The following is a 13,403-nucleotide window of genomic DNA, read 5'->3' on the forward strand; positions in this document are numbered from 1 at the left end:
AAGTTTGTAGCAGTCCTCTTAGTTCACCAACATTCTTGCCTTCTGCAATAAACCACATTTGTCTCTAAAATAACTAGATGACTCCATATCATCAGACCGACAATGTCTAGTCCTGGGGTTTTTATTTTTACAAATCAGTGTTTTTAGGCGTTAGTCTTAATTGGTTCAGTGGAAATAAACTAGGATTACAGCTCCAAGTTTATTAAAGGAAGCCCAAGCCTGCACAATGGGGTCACTGGTCACCTAGAGTCATCTAATAACCATATCTACATGTTCACTATGCCAAACATCTAGAACGGCAAAGTGCTTAGAGACCTGTGTTGACATAGCAGCTAATAAAAGAAATGTAAATAACTGACAGAAATGCAGAGGTTCATCTAGTTTTACTGTTTTGCCAGGTGCAAATCTCCTCATTGACAGCACTGGTCAGAGGCTACGGATTGCAGATTTTGGAGCAGCTGCAAGACTAGCATCAAAGGGAACCGGTGCCGGAGAGTTTCAAGGACAATTGCTGGGGACCATTGCATTTATGGCACCAGAGGTATGATCAGCCCCTTTACGTTTGATGGCCATTACCAGCAGTGGCATTGTCTTGGTGAATGCAGTGAACAGCATACTTGAACCCTTTAAAAATGGGATGTATTATTACAGTGCATCAGTATCACTATAATGTGTTAGCTTTCATACTCTTTATTTGTTGCTTTTCTTCACATGTTAAGGGCATTCCACTGTAAGTAAATAACATGACACGTAGAATGGGGGGTGCGTTGCTGTTCTCTGTATTCTCCAGAACGGTTTGAAAAACTTGAAACACTTGTAGTTGTTACTGCACCCTTTTCAGTACTTTTTAACAATTTTACATTTTTAATTGTACTTCTTTTCTTTGTGAGAAAACTGTTTGTTTTCCCCATCTCTTAAGTCAGAAGGGCTTCTGGACATTTCCAGCAATAGGCCTTTTTGGGATTTTGTGTGAATTTTCAGTGTCCTTATTGCCTAACCATAATCATACCATTTCAGCATGTTTACCAGGCGAGGCACTGGGCCATTAAGAAACACTAGTTAAGGATTATTTCCCTCTGTAATAAGAAACAAATGAGGAAACTCTTTGCAGAGTCCTCTCCTTCAAGGGCTAATACCAGTCCCCATCACTGTAGTCTTTCACCTGTGCCAGAGCTGTATGTCCTGTCAGATGTTTCTAATCGGCAACAATTGGGAATTATCACATGGTCTTTGACTTCATATTCCTCGGCGCCAAGACACCGCATGGGGTCGACTCGGGCCTACTGTCAAGAGATAACACGTTACTTTTGGTGTCTGTAAAACAAAATCTACTCCAAAGGTGCAGATTAATGACCCCTATAATTGCCATTGTGGCCTCCTCCTAAGGTACTGGCTTTTATTAGGACGAAGTCTGACAATGAGTAGTTGGGATATCTCTCTGTCTGGTTATTCTAAGCAGAGGGCTAAACCTTTGACCGCACTTTCAGCAATCAGCCACTGGACATCCTTTGAGTAGGAGTGAACTCTATGAATGTTTCAGTTCATTCAAGATTTTTTGTGTTAATTTTTTATTGAATTTTACAATAAGAATACAACATGAGAATAAGGATAAAAGACAAAGTTAGTAGTAAATAGATAAGATTAATAAATATGTATATGATATAAATAAGCGTCATCACAGAAGAATACTTACTTTGCAAAGATTGAGATAGAGTAGATTGTTAATGGGACACCGAATAACTTCTTCCTTGATAAAGCAGGTACATTCAAAATCTGTGTTTGACGGGCCAGATTTCAAAATCACATTTGATTACAACTCTTGAGGTATCAGCTATGACTTAGGACTCCATCCCTACTATATTCCTGGCATGCTTGGTCTAGTAAATTACATTTTTGAGGCTGTCCTTGAGCAAAGTCCATCATGTTTGTGCTGATCAGTCACAAGGCTCATAATTTAGAAGTTAATTTCCTGAGGATCGTGTTGGGTACCTTGTTGGTTTGGATATTCAAAAGAAAGTCCTTCTTTAATCAGGCTTTCTCTCCATCTTCACATAAAGAGTTGCAGTTTGCACAGTAAGTGAAAAAGGCATATACATTAACCTTGCTGGCCACAAATGCTACGCTATTTCCATCAGTTTTGACACTTGAGTAGTATAAATGAGAGAGATTCATTTATGACAGATGATACAAGTATGTTCAAGCTTCTGGCGGATTAATACGGTTCTGTGGTAGTCAAATTAGCTGTGAACCAGATGTGCCACTGCTGCTCTTGAGAAACAGCGGCTTCCACATGACAACATGAGAGAAAGTGTGCGGGGATTGTATTTTGTGGCTATGAAGATATTTTGACAGCTCATTGGTTCTCTGGACTGACCTTGGACTACAGTCTTCAATTCATATAAAAAAACTTCCCGACGTTAGGCTGCCTCTGAATGCATTCATAGAAAGGCAGCTCTAGAAGTGTGGGAGAGAAGTGTAATCACAGTTTGACAAAAAGGTTAAGATTAAAAAAACAGTGATCAAGGCATGTGTGGCTGTAAATACACATGGTGTGCATAATCCTGCCATCAAGTGTTGGGCCCAGATGTTTGCAAGTAGTTTTTCTTCTAAGAAAGTCTTTTGAGTCGCTAGGTATTGTGACGCCTCCTCTTGCTGGTAATCCGCATGGTCATTGACTCAATTGTTAGATTGTTTTCTTTCTGCCGTCTGGTTCGGACGTCTGCTCCCGTGCTCTTGTTCAGCAATGTTATGGTGCACTGTTTCAGTTTACACGGTTCCTTTCTTCTGTCTGTATTATTGATGTTTCTATTTCACTTCCATTCGATGCGACACCTCCTGTATCGGCCGGGCTGCTTCTGTCAACTTTGGGATCCCATGGGCCTTCACCCTTCAGGGACTTCCATCTGGTGTGTGTCTCCCCCAATGTCCTCACAGTGATGGAACAGGACTCCTTTTCGCTGCTGTCCTCGTTCTCAGGCAAAAATATCCTCGGACCAATCTCCATCAGGTCTACAGCTTGTCTCTCCTGAGAACACAGGTCTGCTTGTGACGCTTGCCCCTCCTTCCCCAAAATGGATTTCCATACTGAGCCGTTACAGGAGGGTTTCCTTTTTGAGACCCAAACCTCCAACCACCGCTCCTCATCTCCCCCATGCTGAAAGGCAGATTCTGTCACACCTCAAACATATTTTATGAGCCGTACCAGCCAGTCTCAACACCAAGAGTGGACAAAAAATATAGAGCTTCCACAAATGAACCTCTCTACATCCGGGGCCAGCTTCCACCTGACTCCCTAGTGATTGCTACATCCTGCAAAAGCGACAACTCTCAAACCACTGCTCGTGTTCCTCCACCAGATAGAAAGTAGGCGGATTGATGCCGCAAGTAAGAGGGTAGCGGCACACTCTGCCAACCATTGGCAGATTGCCAATTCCATTGGGCTGCTTTCCTGATATAAACATGCCCATTGGAATGAAATGGAAGAACTCCTTCAATATCTTCCAGAAGAGTTCAAGAAAAGAGGATTCAAGATAGGGGGAAACAAATCTCAAACGCCACCATCTGCTGGGCTCTAGATGCTACGGACCCTGCTGCTAGGGGGGTTAACTCAAGTTTCCTATTTCACAGGCATGCATTGCCCTGTGTCTCTGGTTTCAAAGCAGAGGTCCTACAAATTGTACTCATCCTGCCCTTCGATAGGCAACATCTCTTTGAACCGCAGGTTGACCAATTATCAGAAAAAATTAAGAAGGACACGGAGACAACTAAAGAAATGGGTGTAGGAAACTGGCTCTATATATACTACACCACAATTGGGTATATTGTGTATAGATTCCAGGTGACCGCAGAGGTTAAAGTTCGATAGAACCTCACTCTCTATTTGTGGTAGAGTGATCGAGCAGTAGGGCAGTATCTGAAGACAGTGTTAAGCATTTAATGTACACACTCAGTCAGCAAATGAACTCACACACTCAAGGACTGAACTCTAGACCGATTGTTTTTGTATAAAAAATATACTGTTTTATTTTAGAACCAAGCAAGCCTGACACAGGTAAGCATTAAATACTTTTTAGTAATAAGTTACTGGATATAGAACAGTTTGAAAATGCAATAGAAAGTGCACTTTGTTTGATTTACAGGGAATGCAGTAGGTTGCAACACTTAGCAAATACAGTACATTGAAATGAATAAGCTTTTTCAGTAAATTACCGGTAAGTTACTTTTTGCGTTACTTTTCTAACTCTGTGCTAGATACCTGCATTCAGCACTGGGACATTTCCTGTAAACATGTAAGTAAATAGGTTTTGGTTATTTGTGCGATTTGTAAAGAATATTTTTAGGTTTCAAAACTCCACACTTTTTGGAAGAAAATTGTCAATGTTATCCTATGGAGGAAAAACGGGTTATCGGTCCACATGTAATTTATCAACTGTGGGAGTGAAGGTTCTGGTATTAGACTCGGGGGTCCCCCAGGGTCAGTGATGCACTCTTGTTACACCCTCAGCAGCACTAGGGCGGCTGGGTGCAGAGTGTTGAGGCCAAATGTTATCCAATGGGGGCCTCCGGTTGGTGGCTGCTGGCAAGTAGGCCTCTGGGTTGTGGGAGCAAAGCTCCTAGGGTTTAGGTCAGGGCAAAGGGGGAAACAAAGTAGCACAAAAGATGCACCCTTAGCGGCACTAGGGCGGCCGGGTGCAGAGAGCTGTTTCGACGTTGGGCGCCCTGTTTTCAATGGGGAACCACCAGTTTGCAAAAGCACTGCAGACAGGGAGACGAAGGTCTTCTGGGTGTGACCACCACTTTGAGAGGTAAGTTGGGAAGTTAGGGATTGGTTAGGCACCGTCTGTTTGGGCACACGAGGCCGTGGGGCATCTGGTTCAGGGGTGCCTTTTGGAGTCTGATCTTCTTACCAGCTCCTAGTTGCTGTTAACGGGGCCTTCCGGATTTAGGCTGCAGGCATCAGCTGGAGGCTTGAGGCAGGTCAGGAGTCGCTGGATCTCTGGTCAGAATCGCTGGGGTGCCTCCTCGTGGTGTTTGCCCACGCGAGCGTCGGGCCGTGGACTGCGGTTGCAGAGTGGGCTGGCTTCACGTTTTTCGGATGCTGCCAGAGGTTGCAGTTGAACAAATCCGGTGTTCACGGGGGAAGCAGTCTTTGGAAGTGAAGGCCCTCCGGGGATTTTGAGGTTGCTGGCTGCAGGACACACCGGGATTTCGCAGGTTCGAGGGGAGATGGGGCTGGGGCCAAGTCAGAGGGCGTCTTCCTCTTGTTAGCTGCTGTACAGCTGTTTGGTCCTTCTTCTTTTCTTCTGGTCGTTTCTGGATCTGAGGAAGCAAGGTTAGGGGTGCCCTTAAATACTAGATTTAGGGGCGTTACAGGTAGGTAAAAGGGAGGGACCAATGAGTCCCTTCCCTGGGGTGGGTGCACCCCCTATTATGCCACCCTCCAGTGGGAGTGGGCAGGAGACTGTCCCTGGTTGGCTGGGTCTCCCTATCCTCAAGATGGCGGGTACTCAGAGTTGTGCTTCACCTCGCCTCCCACACCTGAGGGGTGGTGTTGGCAGAGGTGGGCACACCTCTTTCCCTTACTTGTTTTTCCTGCCGGCTCTCCTGCCCAAATTGAGGGGTAGAACCAGTGGGGACCAGTTGCTGAAATCAGTAAATGGTCTGGGGAGGCTCACAAAGGCGGTATGCCTTTGAAGCTTCTCCTTTGTGTACCCTGCCCGTCCTGGGGGAGGAGGCTTGGCACCTCGTCCCAGGATGTGCATGGTTTCAGGCCCCGAGAGCAGCAGGCTCTCGACCCAGGGGTCCAGAAACATGTCTGGTAGTGGCAGCTGAAAGCAGCCACTCAGCCTGGACACTAGTGGTGGGTTAGTTTTCAGGGGGCGTCTCTGAGATGCCCTCTGTGTGCATTTTTCATTAAATCCCACACTGGCATCAGTGTGGGTTTAATGTGCTGAGAGGTTTGATACCATACTTCTCAGTTTTCAGTGTGGCCATTATGGTGCTGTGGAGTTCGTAATGACAAGCTCCCAGCACCATATACTCTTAATGGCAGCACTGCACTTACGATGTCTAAGAATGGACTTAGACACTGTAGGGGTACAGGGCTCATGCACCTGTACCCTCACCACTGGCATAGGGCACCCAGCTATCGGGGTGACTTATCTATGCCAGGGCAGTGGGTTGTAGGCATGGCACAGATGTGTGCCATGTCGACTCTTTACTTTGTTCTGCACCAAAACACGCAGCCTGCGAAGAGGGGGAGGGGTGGTGTGTGTGTGTGTGTGTATATGTGTGTATATATATATATATATGTGTGTATATATATATATATATATATATATATGTGTGTGTATATATATATATATATGTGTGTGTGTGTGTATATATGTATATATATATATATATATATATATATATATATATATATATATATATATATATATATATATATATATATTCACTTAAAAAACCATAGGTTTCACACATGTTATAGTTAGGTGGATATTTCACTCGTAAAAAACCAATGAAATTCCCCCGTTATAGTTAGTTCAGATAACTATAACTCGTGCGCCCGCAATCCACTGCTCATGACGTCACATATTACATCACTCATGACATGGTCAGTGGCATCACTCATGACATCACTGATGACATCATCCTTGTGATAGAGTGGCGGTTGTGCGAGTTATAGTTATCTGAACTAACTATAACGGGGAATTTCATTGGTTTTTAACGAGTGAAATATCCACCTAACTATAACATGTGTGAAACCTATGGTTTTTTAAGTGAATTTGCAAGGTTTTTTAAATGCGAATTCCTAACTATAACGTGTGTGAAACCTATGGTTTTTTCAGTGAATTTGTACGGTTTTTTAAATGCTAATTTATTTATGTATTATTATTTTTTTATATATTTATTTTTATTTATTTTTTGTTTTTCACCGTGCGCGCACGGTGCGCGCACCACCGCGATTTAAAAAAATAAATAAATTAATGTAAAAAAAAATTCTGCCTTCGGGGTCCTTCAGGGACCCCCTGACAAAGGCTAGGGGGTCAGGAACTCTCTACCCTGTCCCCTTTTCACGTTTGCCACCTTCCTTTTTCACTCTCGCACTGAAAACAAACAAAATGGCAGCCGACACTTCCTGATTTCGACCGATTCGAACGTTGACTAACATGTAACCACCAATCAGAATTACGCTCGCGCACGTTAGGGTGCTCGCACGGTGCGCGCAAGGTGCGCGCTTATAGATATTTATATGCTTTTAAATGCTATTTTCTCAGGAACTACTGAACAGATTGACACCAGACCTGCAAAAGGCACTTCCCTGACCTCAGGACTACCTCTCTGCCAAATTTCAAGTAATTCTGTTCAGCCGTTCGGGCTGTACCTTCGACTAAAGGTCCTATGGAAAAATGCATGGGGAAAACGCGTTTTGGGACCCCCCTTTTTTCTCGGCCCCCGCTTGACGAATCACCCCGAGACTTTCAGGGTAGGAGCTGAACGGAGCGCCACATTAGTTTTGAAAATTTTGCGAGGATTCGTCAACCGGCGCCAAAGTTATTACAAATAGAATTTTCAGATTTCCTATGGAAACTCGGTCCTAACTATAACTATCTACTGGCGACCACGGAGCGCGCACGGTGAAAAGCCTGAAAAAAAAAAATACATAACTTACCATTTAAAAAACCGTACAAATTCACTGAAAAAACCATAGGTTTCACACATGTTAGTTAGCTGGACATTTCACTCCTAAAAAACCAATGAAATTCCCCCGTTATAGTTAGTGCAGGCAACTATAACTCACGCGACCGCAATCCTCTGCTGATGACGTCAGATATTACATCACTGATGACATATGTGTCTTTATGAAAAATAAATATTTGTAATATATGTATAGCTAAAGATTAATGGAAGAAGACATGGGTAAATAAGTGTCTAAATACAGTGATGTAATATCTGACATCGTCAGCAGAGGATTGCGGTCGCGTGAGTTATAGTTGCCTGCACTAACTATAACGGGGGTTATTTCATTGGTTTTTTACGAGTGAAATGTCCAGCTAACTATAACATGTGTGAAACCTATGGTTTTTTAAGTGAATATATATATATATATATATATATATATATACACACACACACATAGACATATACATATATTGATAGACATTAGCATTTAAAAACCTTAGAAATTCACTGAAAAACCACAGGCTACAGTAACGTTATATAAATGTTTGTTTATTCGATCAATAGCATGATCATATACATATAACTGTATCGCAGAACATACATATTTCAAATTACCATAGAGAAAAAGTTAAGAGAATAATATCACTTCATACTCCTTTACATCATTCTAGATAGAAGTAAAATTAAAAACTAAAATAGGCACTTTCAAATTCTGAATACATTAAAATTAATTAAAAGAAGAAAACACCAATACTGTCAGGTTAATTCACAACCATCATTTAATGCTACAGTCCTTCAAAAGGCCTCAAATGCTTGGTACCCCAATAATAATCAAACTCTTATATCAAGATTTTGTTCGAAATTTAGACCTCTGCCACCATGCATAAAGCATATATCTTGATAATGTAAAAACAATCCACCTTGTCGAGTCTGATCTGAAAACACGTAATGCATCTGTGAAGCGTGAGAAAGACAGCAACCGGCAGGCTGGAATAATCCATATTTTCCTCAAGTTGGCATAAAACCGACAAAGGAATATAAAGTGCTCTAGGGTTTCAGGGATAGCGTTACACAAGGGACACAATGAAGTTTCAGTCGCGTTCGTCCAACTGCTTTTCAGAGCATTCAGTGGGAGAAACCCAATTCTAAACTGTTTATAAAGTGCTTGTGCTTGAAGGAGTTCAACATCATCCATGTAGGGATCAAACTTAAAACAACTTTTAGTATCTAAAAATTGGGTTGTTAAGGTGCTAAGTGTCCTAGTTTCAATGCAAGATAAGTCAATAAAATCCCAATACCTTTTTTTTAAGCTGGGGACCCATTCCTTTAGTAATAGACTGCGGGTCATCCCACATAAACCCCATCCCCAATTTATAAAACCATTGTCTTACTTTTTTAAATCAGACTAGTCACCCTGTTTGCCTATGAAGCGTTAATAATTCCTCCACTGCCTCCTTTACTGTGATCAGTGTTACTGGTCCAAAGTCTTATCCAGAACATAAGCACCTTTAGAACAGCTGAATGGGTAATAGACCTTAGATCGAGATCAAGGTGGAGTGGTATTAGAGGCGTGTTCATTGGAGATTCAAAATCGCTCGTAAAAATTTATTTTCTGCTACTTCTAGCTGGGTCAGGTGCTCAATCCCCCACAATTCTACCCCATATAAGGCTGCACCCCACCCTCTGGCCCGGTGAATTTCTAAAATTGGGCAATAGGGAGATTTTTTAGCTTTCTTTGCTAATGCACAATCCACGTGTTGCAGTGAAAGCGCACTCCTCTGGATTTGGGGTGTCCATGACAAATTCTAGCTAATTCTGACTCCCAGATAGTCAAACACCTTAACCTGGTCTAGGTATTGCACGCCTAGCCTCAATTTGCTCTTGGTTGACTTGTAGGAATTGAAGACCATGAGCTTAGTTTTAGAGCAGTTGATTTCTAAACCCCGCTCTTTACAAGCTGTTACAAACTTGTTTAAAACTTTCTGGATGCCCATTGGAGTTTTTGAAATGAGCAGCGTGTCGTCTTCAAATAAAAAACGGGGGATTTGTTTGCCAGCTAGTTTTGGAGGGTCACCTCCGCAGTCATAGAGATCATTATTGAGCCCATTCATATATAGGGTAAACAATGCAGGCGTTAACATGCAACCCTGGCGCACCCCCTTAGAGACAGGAATATTGTTGGTTAGGCTACCAGCAGAGTTCCACCTGACTTTGGCATAGTTAACTAGGTGAAAGCGGACCAAGAGTTGGAGCAAACCACCAGGAAGACCAAGCTCCCTAAGGGCAGCCCAAAGCCTGGTACGATCTATGGAGTCAAATGCCGCTTTGAGGTAAACAAACATGACATACAGGTGGCCCTTCTTGATGGTAACCTCCTTCCAGATGAGCAACAGGAACCGAAACACCTGGTCTAGGGTACTCGTAGCGGCTCGAAAGCCACCCTGCAGGTGAGTGAGTATACAATAAAATAGCTGGCAGTCCTTCGGCCTAGACACCTCCACTAGTATACGCCAGTTTTCTGCCTCCCAGGCCCTTTTTGCCTCACCCTGTACTCTCTTATAGACTCGTCTTCTGTCTATTATATCAGTCCTTATTCCTTTCTTAACTGACGAGGATAAATCAATTCTAGCTTGGAACGTTCTAGTTAGGCTGACATTTCACTCGTACAAAACCAGAGAAATTCAGCCGTTATAGTTAGCTGAGCTAACTATAACTCGCGCCCCTGCAATGCACTGCTGCTGAAGTCTCATTTTACGTCACTCATGACATGGTCAGTGACATCACTGATGACATCTCAAATGACATCTCAAATGACATCTCAAATGACATCACAAATGACATCACTGATGACATCATCCATCGACTGAGTGTTAAGAGTGTTATATATATATCTATCCATCCATCTATATATATATATATATATATATATATATATATATATATATATATATATATATATATATATATATATATATATATATATATATGCGCCAAGGTGTATTCGTAGAATGAGTGGGTGTATGAGTGTCTGTATGGATGATTTAGTGGGTGCGTGACTGACTATATAAGTGAGTGATTAAAAATGTCTTAGTGAATGTATGGGTGAGTGACTAATCTAAGTAAATGTGTGTATCAGTCTGTCAGTTGGCATGTAAGTGGTTGCATGGGTTGGTGAGTAGGTGCATGAGTGTATATAGGGGTTATTGAATGGTTGACTGAGTACCTGTATGGGGGTCTGAGTGTTTGTGTGGGTGGGTGAGGGGGGTGTGACTCCCTGCATAGATATATCAGTGAGTGAATCCCTGGGTGTATGGGTTCATGAGTACATCCGTGAGGGACTATATGTGTGAGTGAGTGTGCATATGACTGTCAGTGAGTGAATGGATATCTCAGTAGTATATGGGTGAGTAACCGCATATGTGAAAGGCAGTATATGTGAGTGTTGGAGCATACAAGTGACAAGTATGTGTGAGTGAGTGATTGTGAGAGTGGCTGTATGGGTGAGTGTGTGCTTGTATCAGCAAATGTATAGGAGAGTAAGTATTTGTTAATATCTGTATGAGTACTGAGTGGGTGTGTGTTTCTGTATGAGTGAGTAAGTGGCTCTGTGATTGAGTGTTTGGGTGAGTGAGTAGGTGTGTGAGTAGCTCTATGGGTGTCTGACCGTGTAAGAGTGGCTCTATGGGTGTATTAGTAGATATATCAGCAGCTGTATTTGTGAGTGACTGGCTGTATGAATGAGTGAGTGGATGTGTATGTAGACCTATGAATCAGTGAGTGGGTATGTACATACTGGTATTGGTGTGTCAATGGTTTCAAGAATGGTAGTCTGAAATTTGAAGTGGGTGTATGAAAGGTTATATTGGGGTGTGAGTAGGTGCATCAGAGATTGTGTGGATGATGTCATCAGTGATGGCATTTGAGTTGTCATCAGTGATGTCACTGACCATGTCATGAGTGGTGTAATGTGATGTCATCAGCAGTGCATTGCGAGGGTGCGAGTTATAGTTAGCTCATCTAACTAATATCAGCTGAATTTCTGTGGTTTGTATGAGTGAAATGTCAGCCTAACTATAACATTCCTGTAACCTGTGATTTTTTGGTGTGTATATATATATATATATATATGTGTGTGTATATATATATATATATATATATTACCTACTGGCGGTCGCCAGTAGGTAGTTATAGTTAGGACCACGTGAAGTGAACAAGGACACAGCCCAGTGTCCGAAACGCGTCTGAGGCAGCACCTTTTTGTATATATGAAATAAAGAAAATCCTGGCAACAGCAGAGCAAAGTGTTCGTGTTCCTATCTTTGGTGCGATGATGCACTAGGGAAAAGCGGAATCGATATATATATGTGTGTGTATATATATATATATATATATATATATATATTTCCTACTGGCGGTCGCCAGTAGGTAGTTATAGTTAGGACCACGTTTCCATAGGAAATCCGCAACATCCTATTTTGAATAACTTTGGCGCCGGTCGACGAATCCTCGCGAATTTTTCAAAATAGGTGGGGCGCTACGCTCCGCTCCTACCCTGAAAGTCTCGGGGGGATTCGTCAAGCGGGGGCTGAGATAAAAGGGGGGTCCCAAAACGCGTTTTTCCCATGCATTTTTCCATAGGACCTTTAGACAGGGCTACAGCCCGAACGGCTGAACAGAATTTAATGAAATTTGGCATAGAGGTAGTCCCCAGGTCAAGGAAGTGCCTTTTGTAGGTTTGGTGTAAATCTGTTCAGTAGATTCTGAGAAAATAGCCTTTAAATCAATATATATATCTGTGGCAGCTTACGGTGCGCTTACGGTGCGCTTACCGTAAGCTTACCGTAAGCTTACCGTAAGCTTACCGTAAGCTTAGCGTACGGTGGCGAGCGCGATTCTGATTGGCTCTTAGATCTTAGTAAACATTCGAGTCGGTCGAAACCAGGAAGCGGCGGCCGCCATTTTCTCTCTCGCTTCCTGAGTTGGGCAGCAAAAACGTACCCCAAATATATGTAAAGAGGCAGTTTCATGAGATCCTAACCACCCAGCATTGATACAGGGGTCCCCAAACCACCCCCAAGCCCAAAAAAAATAAATATTTTTTTTCCGGAAAATCGCCGATTACGCTTACCGTACGCGCACGGTAAAAAATTATAAAAAAAAAAAAAAAACTATCCACATTCTCCCCACCCTGTGTGCAAATGGTGCCCGAAGAATACATTTCACAAAGATGCGCAAAATATGTCCCCCATGTGCGCACGGTGCACGAAGCGCATCGTGCGTACATGGCCCATCCCGCTTAACGTGGGCACGCGGTGCGCGCACCGTGTGACCACTGTGCGTGCACGGCACTAACTGCGTAAAGTGGGTGCGCGAAGCGCACCGCGTGCTCACTGTGCGCGCACGGTGCGCGAAGCGCACCGTGCGCGCACGGAACTAACTGCGTTAACTGGGCGCGCACGCCACGAATGGCATAAAGTAACTTAGCATTTAAAAAACCTTGCAAATTCACTGAAAAAACCATAGGTTTCACACATGTTATAGTTAGCTGGACATTTTACTGATAAAAAACCAATGAAATTCCCCCGTTATAGTTACTGCAGGCAACTATAACTCACGCGACCGCAATCTTCTGCTGATGACATATGTGTCTTTATGAAAAAAAAATATTTGTAATATATGTAAAGCTAAAATTTAATGGAAGAAGACATGGGCAA

The 13,403-nt window shown here is 42.8% G+C and overlaps 1 protein-coding gene across 1 annotated transcript in view; it reads left to right on the plus strand.

The window, feature by feature from the left end:
* Positions 1-13,403, plus strand: part of MAP3K1 (mitogen-activated protein kinase kinase kinase 1) — a 463,606-nt gene that overhangs the window by 420,277 nt on the left and 29,926 nt on the right. The window contains exon 18 of the mRNA XM_085631362.1: positions 399-541. Coding sequence (XP_085487488.1) covers positions 399-541 — 143 coding nt within the window. The remainder of the gene's footprint in view (positions 1-398; positions 542-13,403) is intronic.

The sequence above is a fragment of the Triturus cristatus genome, chromosome 2_1 (genome assembly GCF_964204655.1).
Source record: "Triturus cristatus chromosome 2_1, aTriCri1.1, whole genome shotgun sequence".
NCBI lineage: Eukaryota > Metazoa > Chordata > Amphibia > Caudata > Salamandridae > Triturus > Triturus cristatus.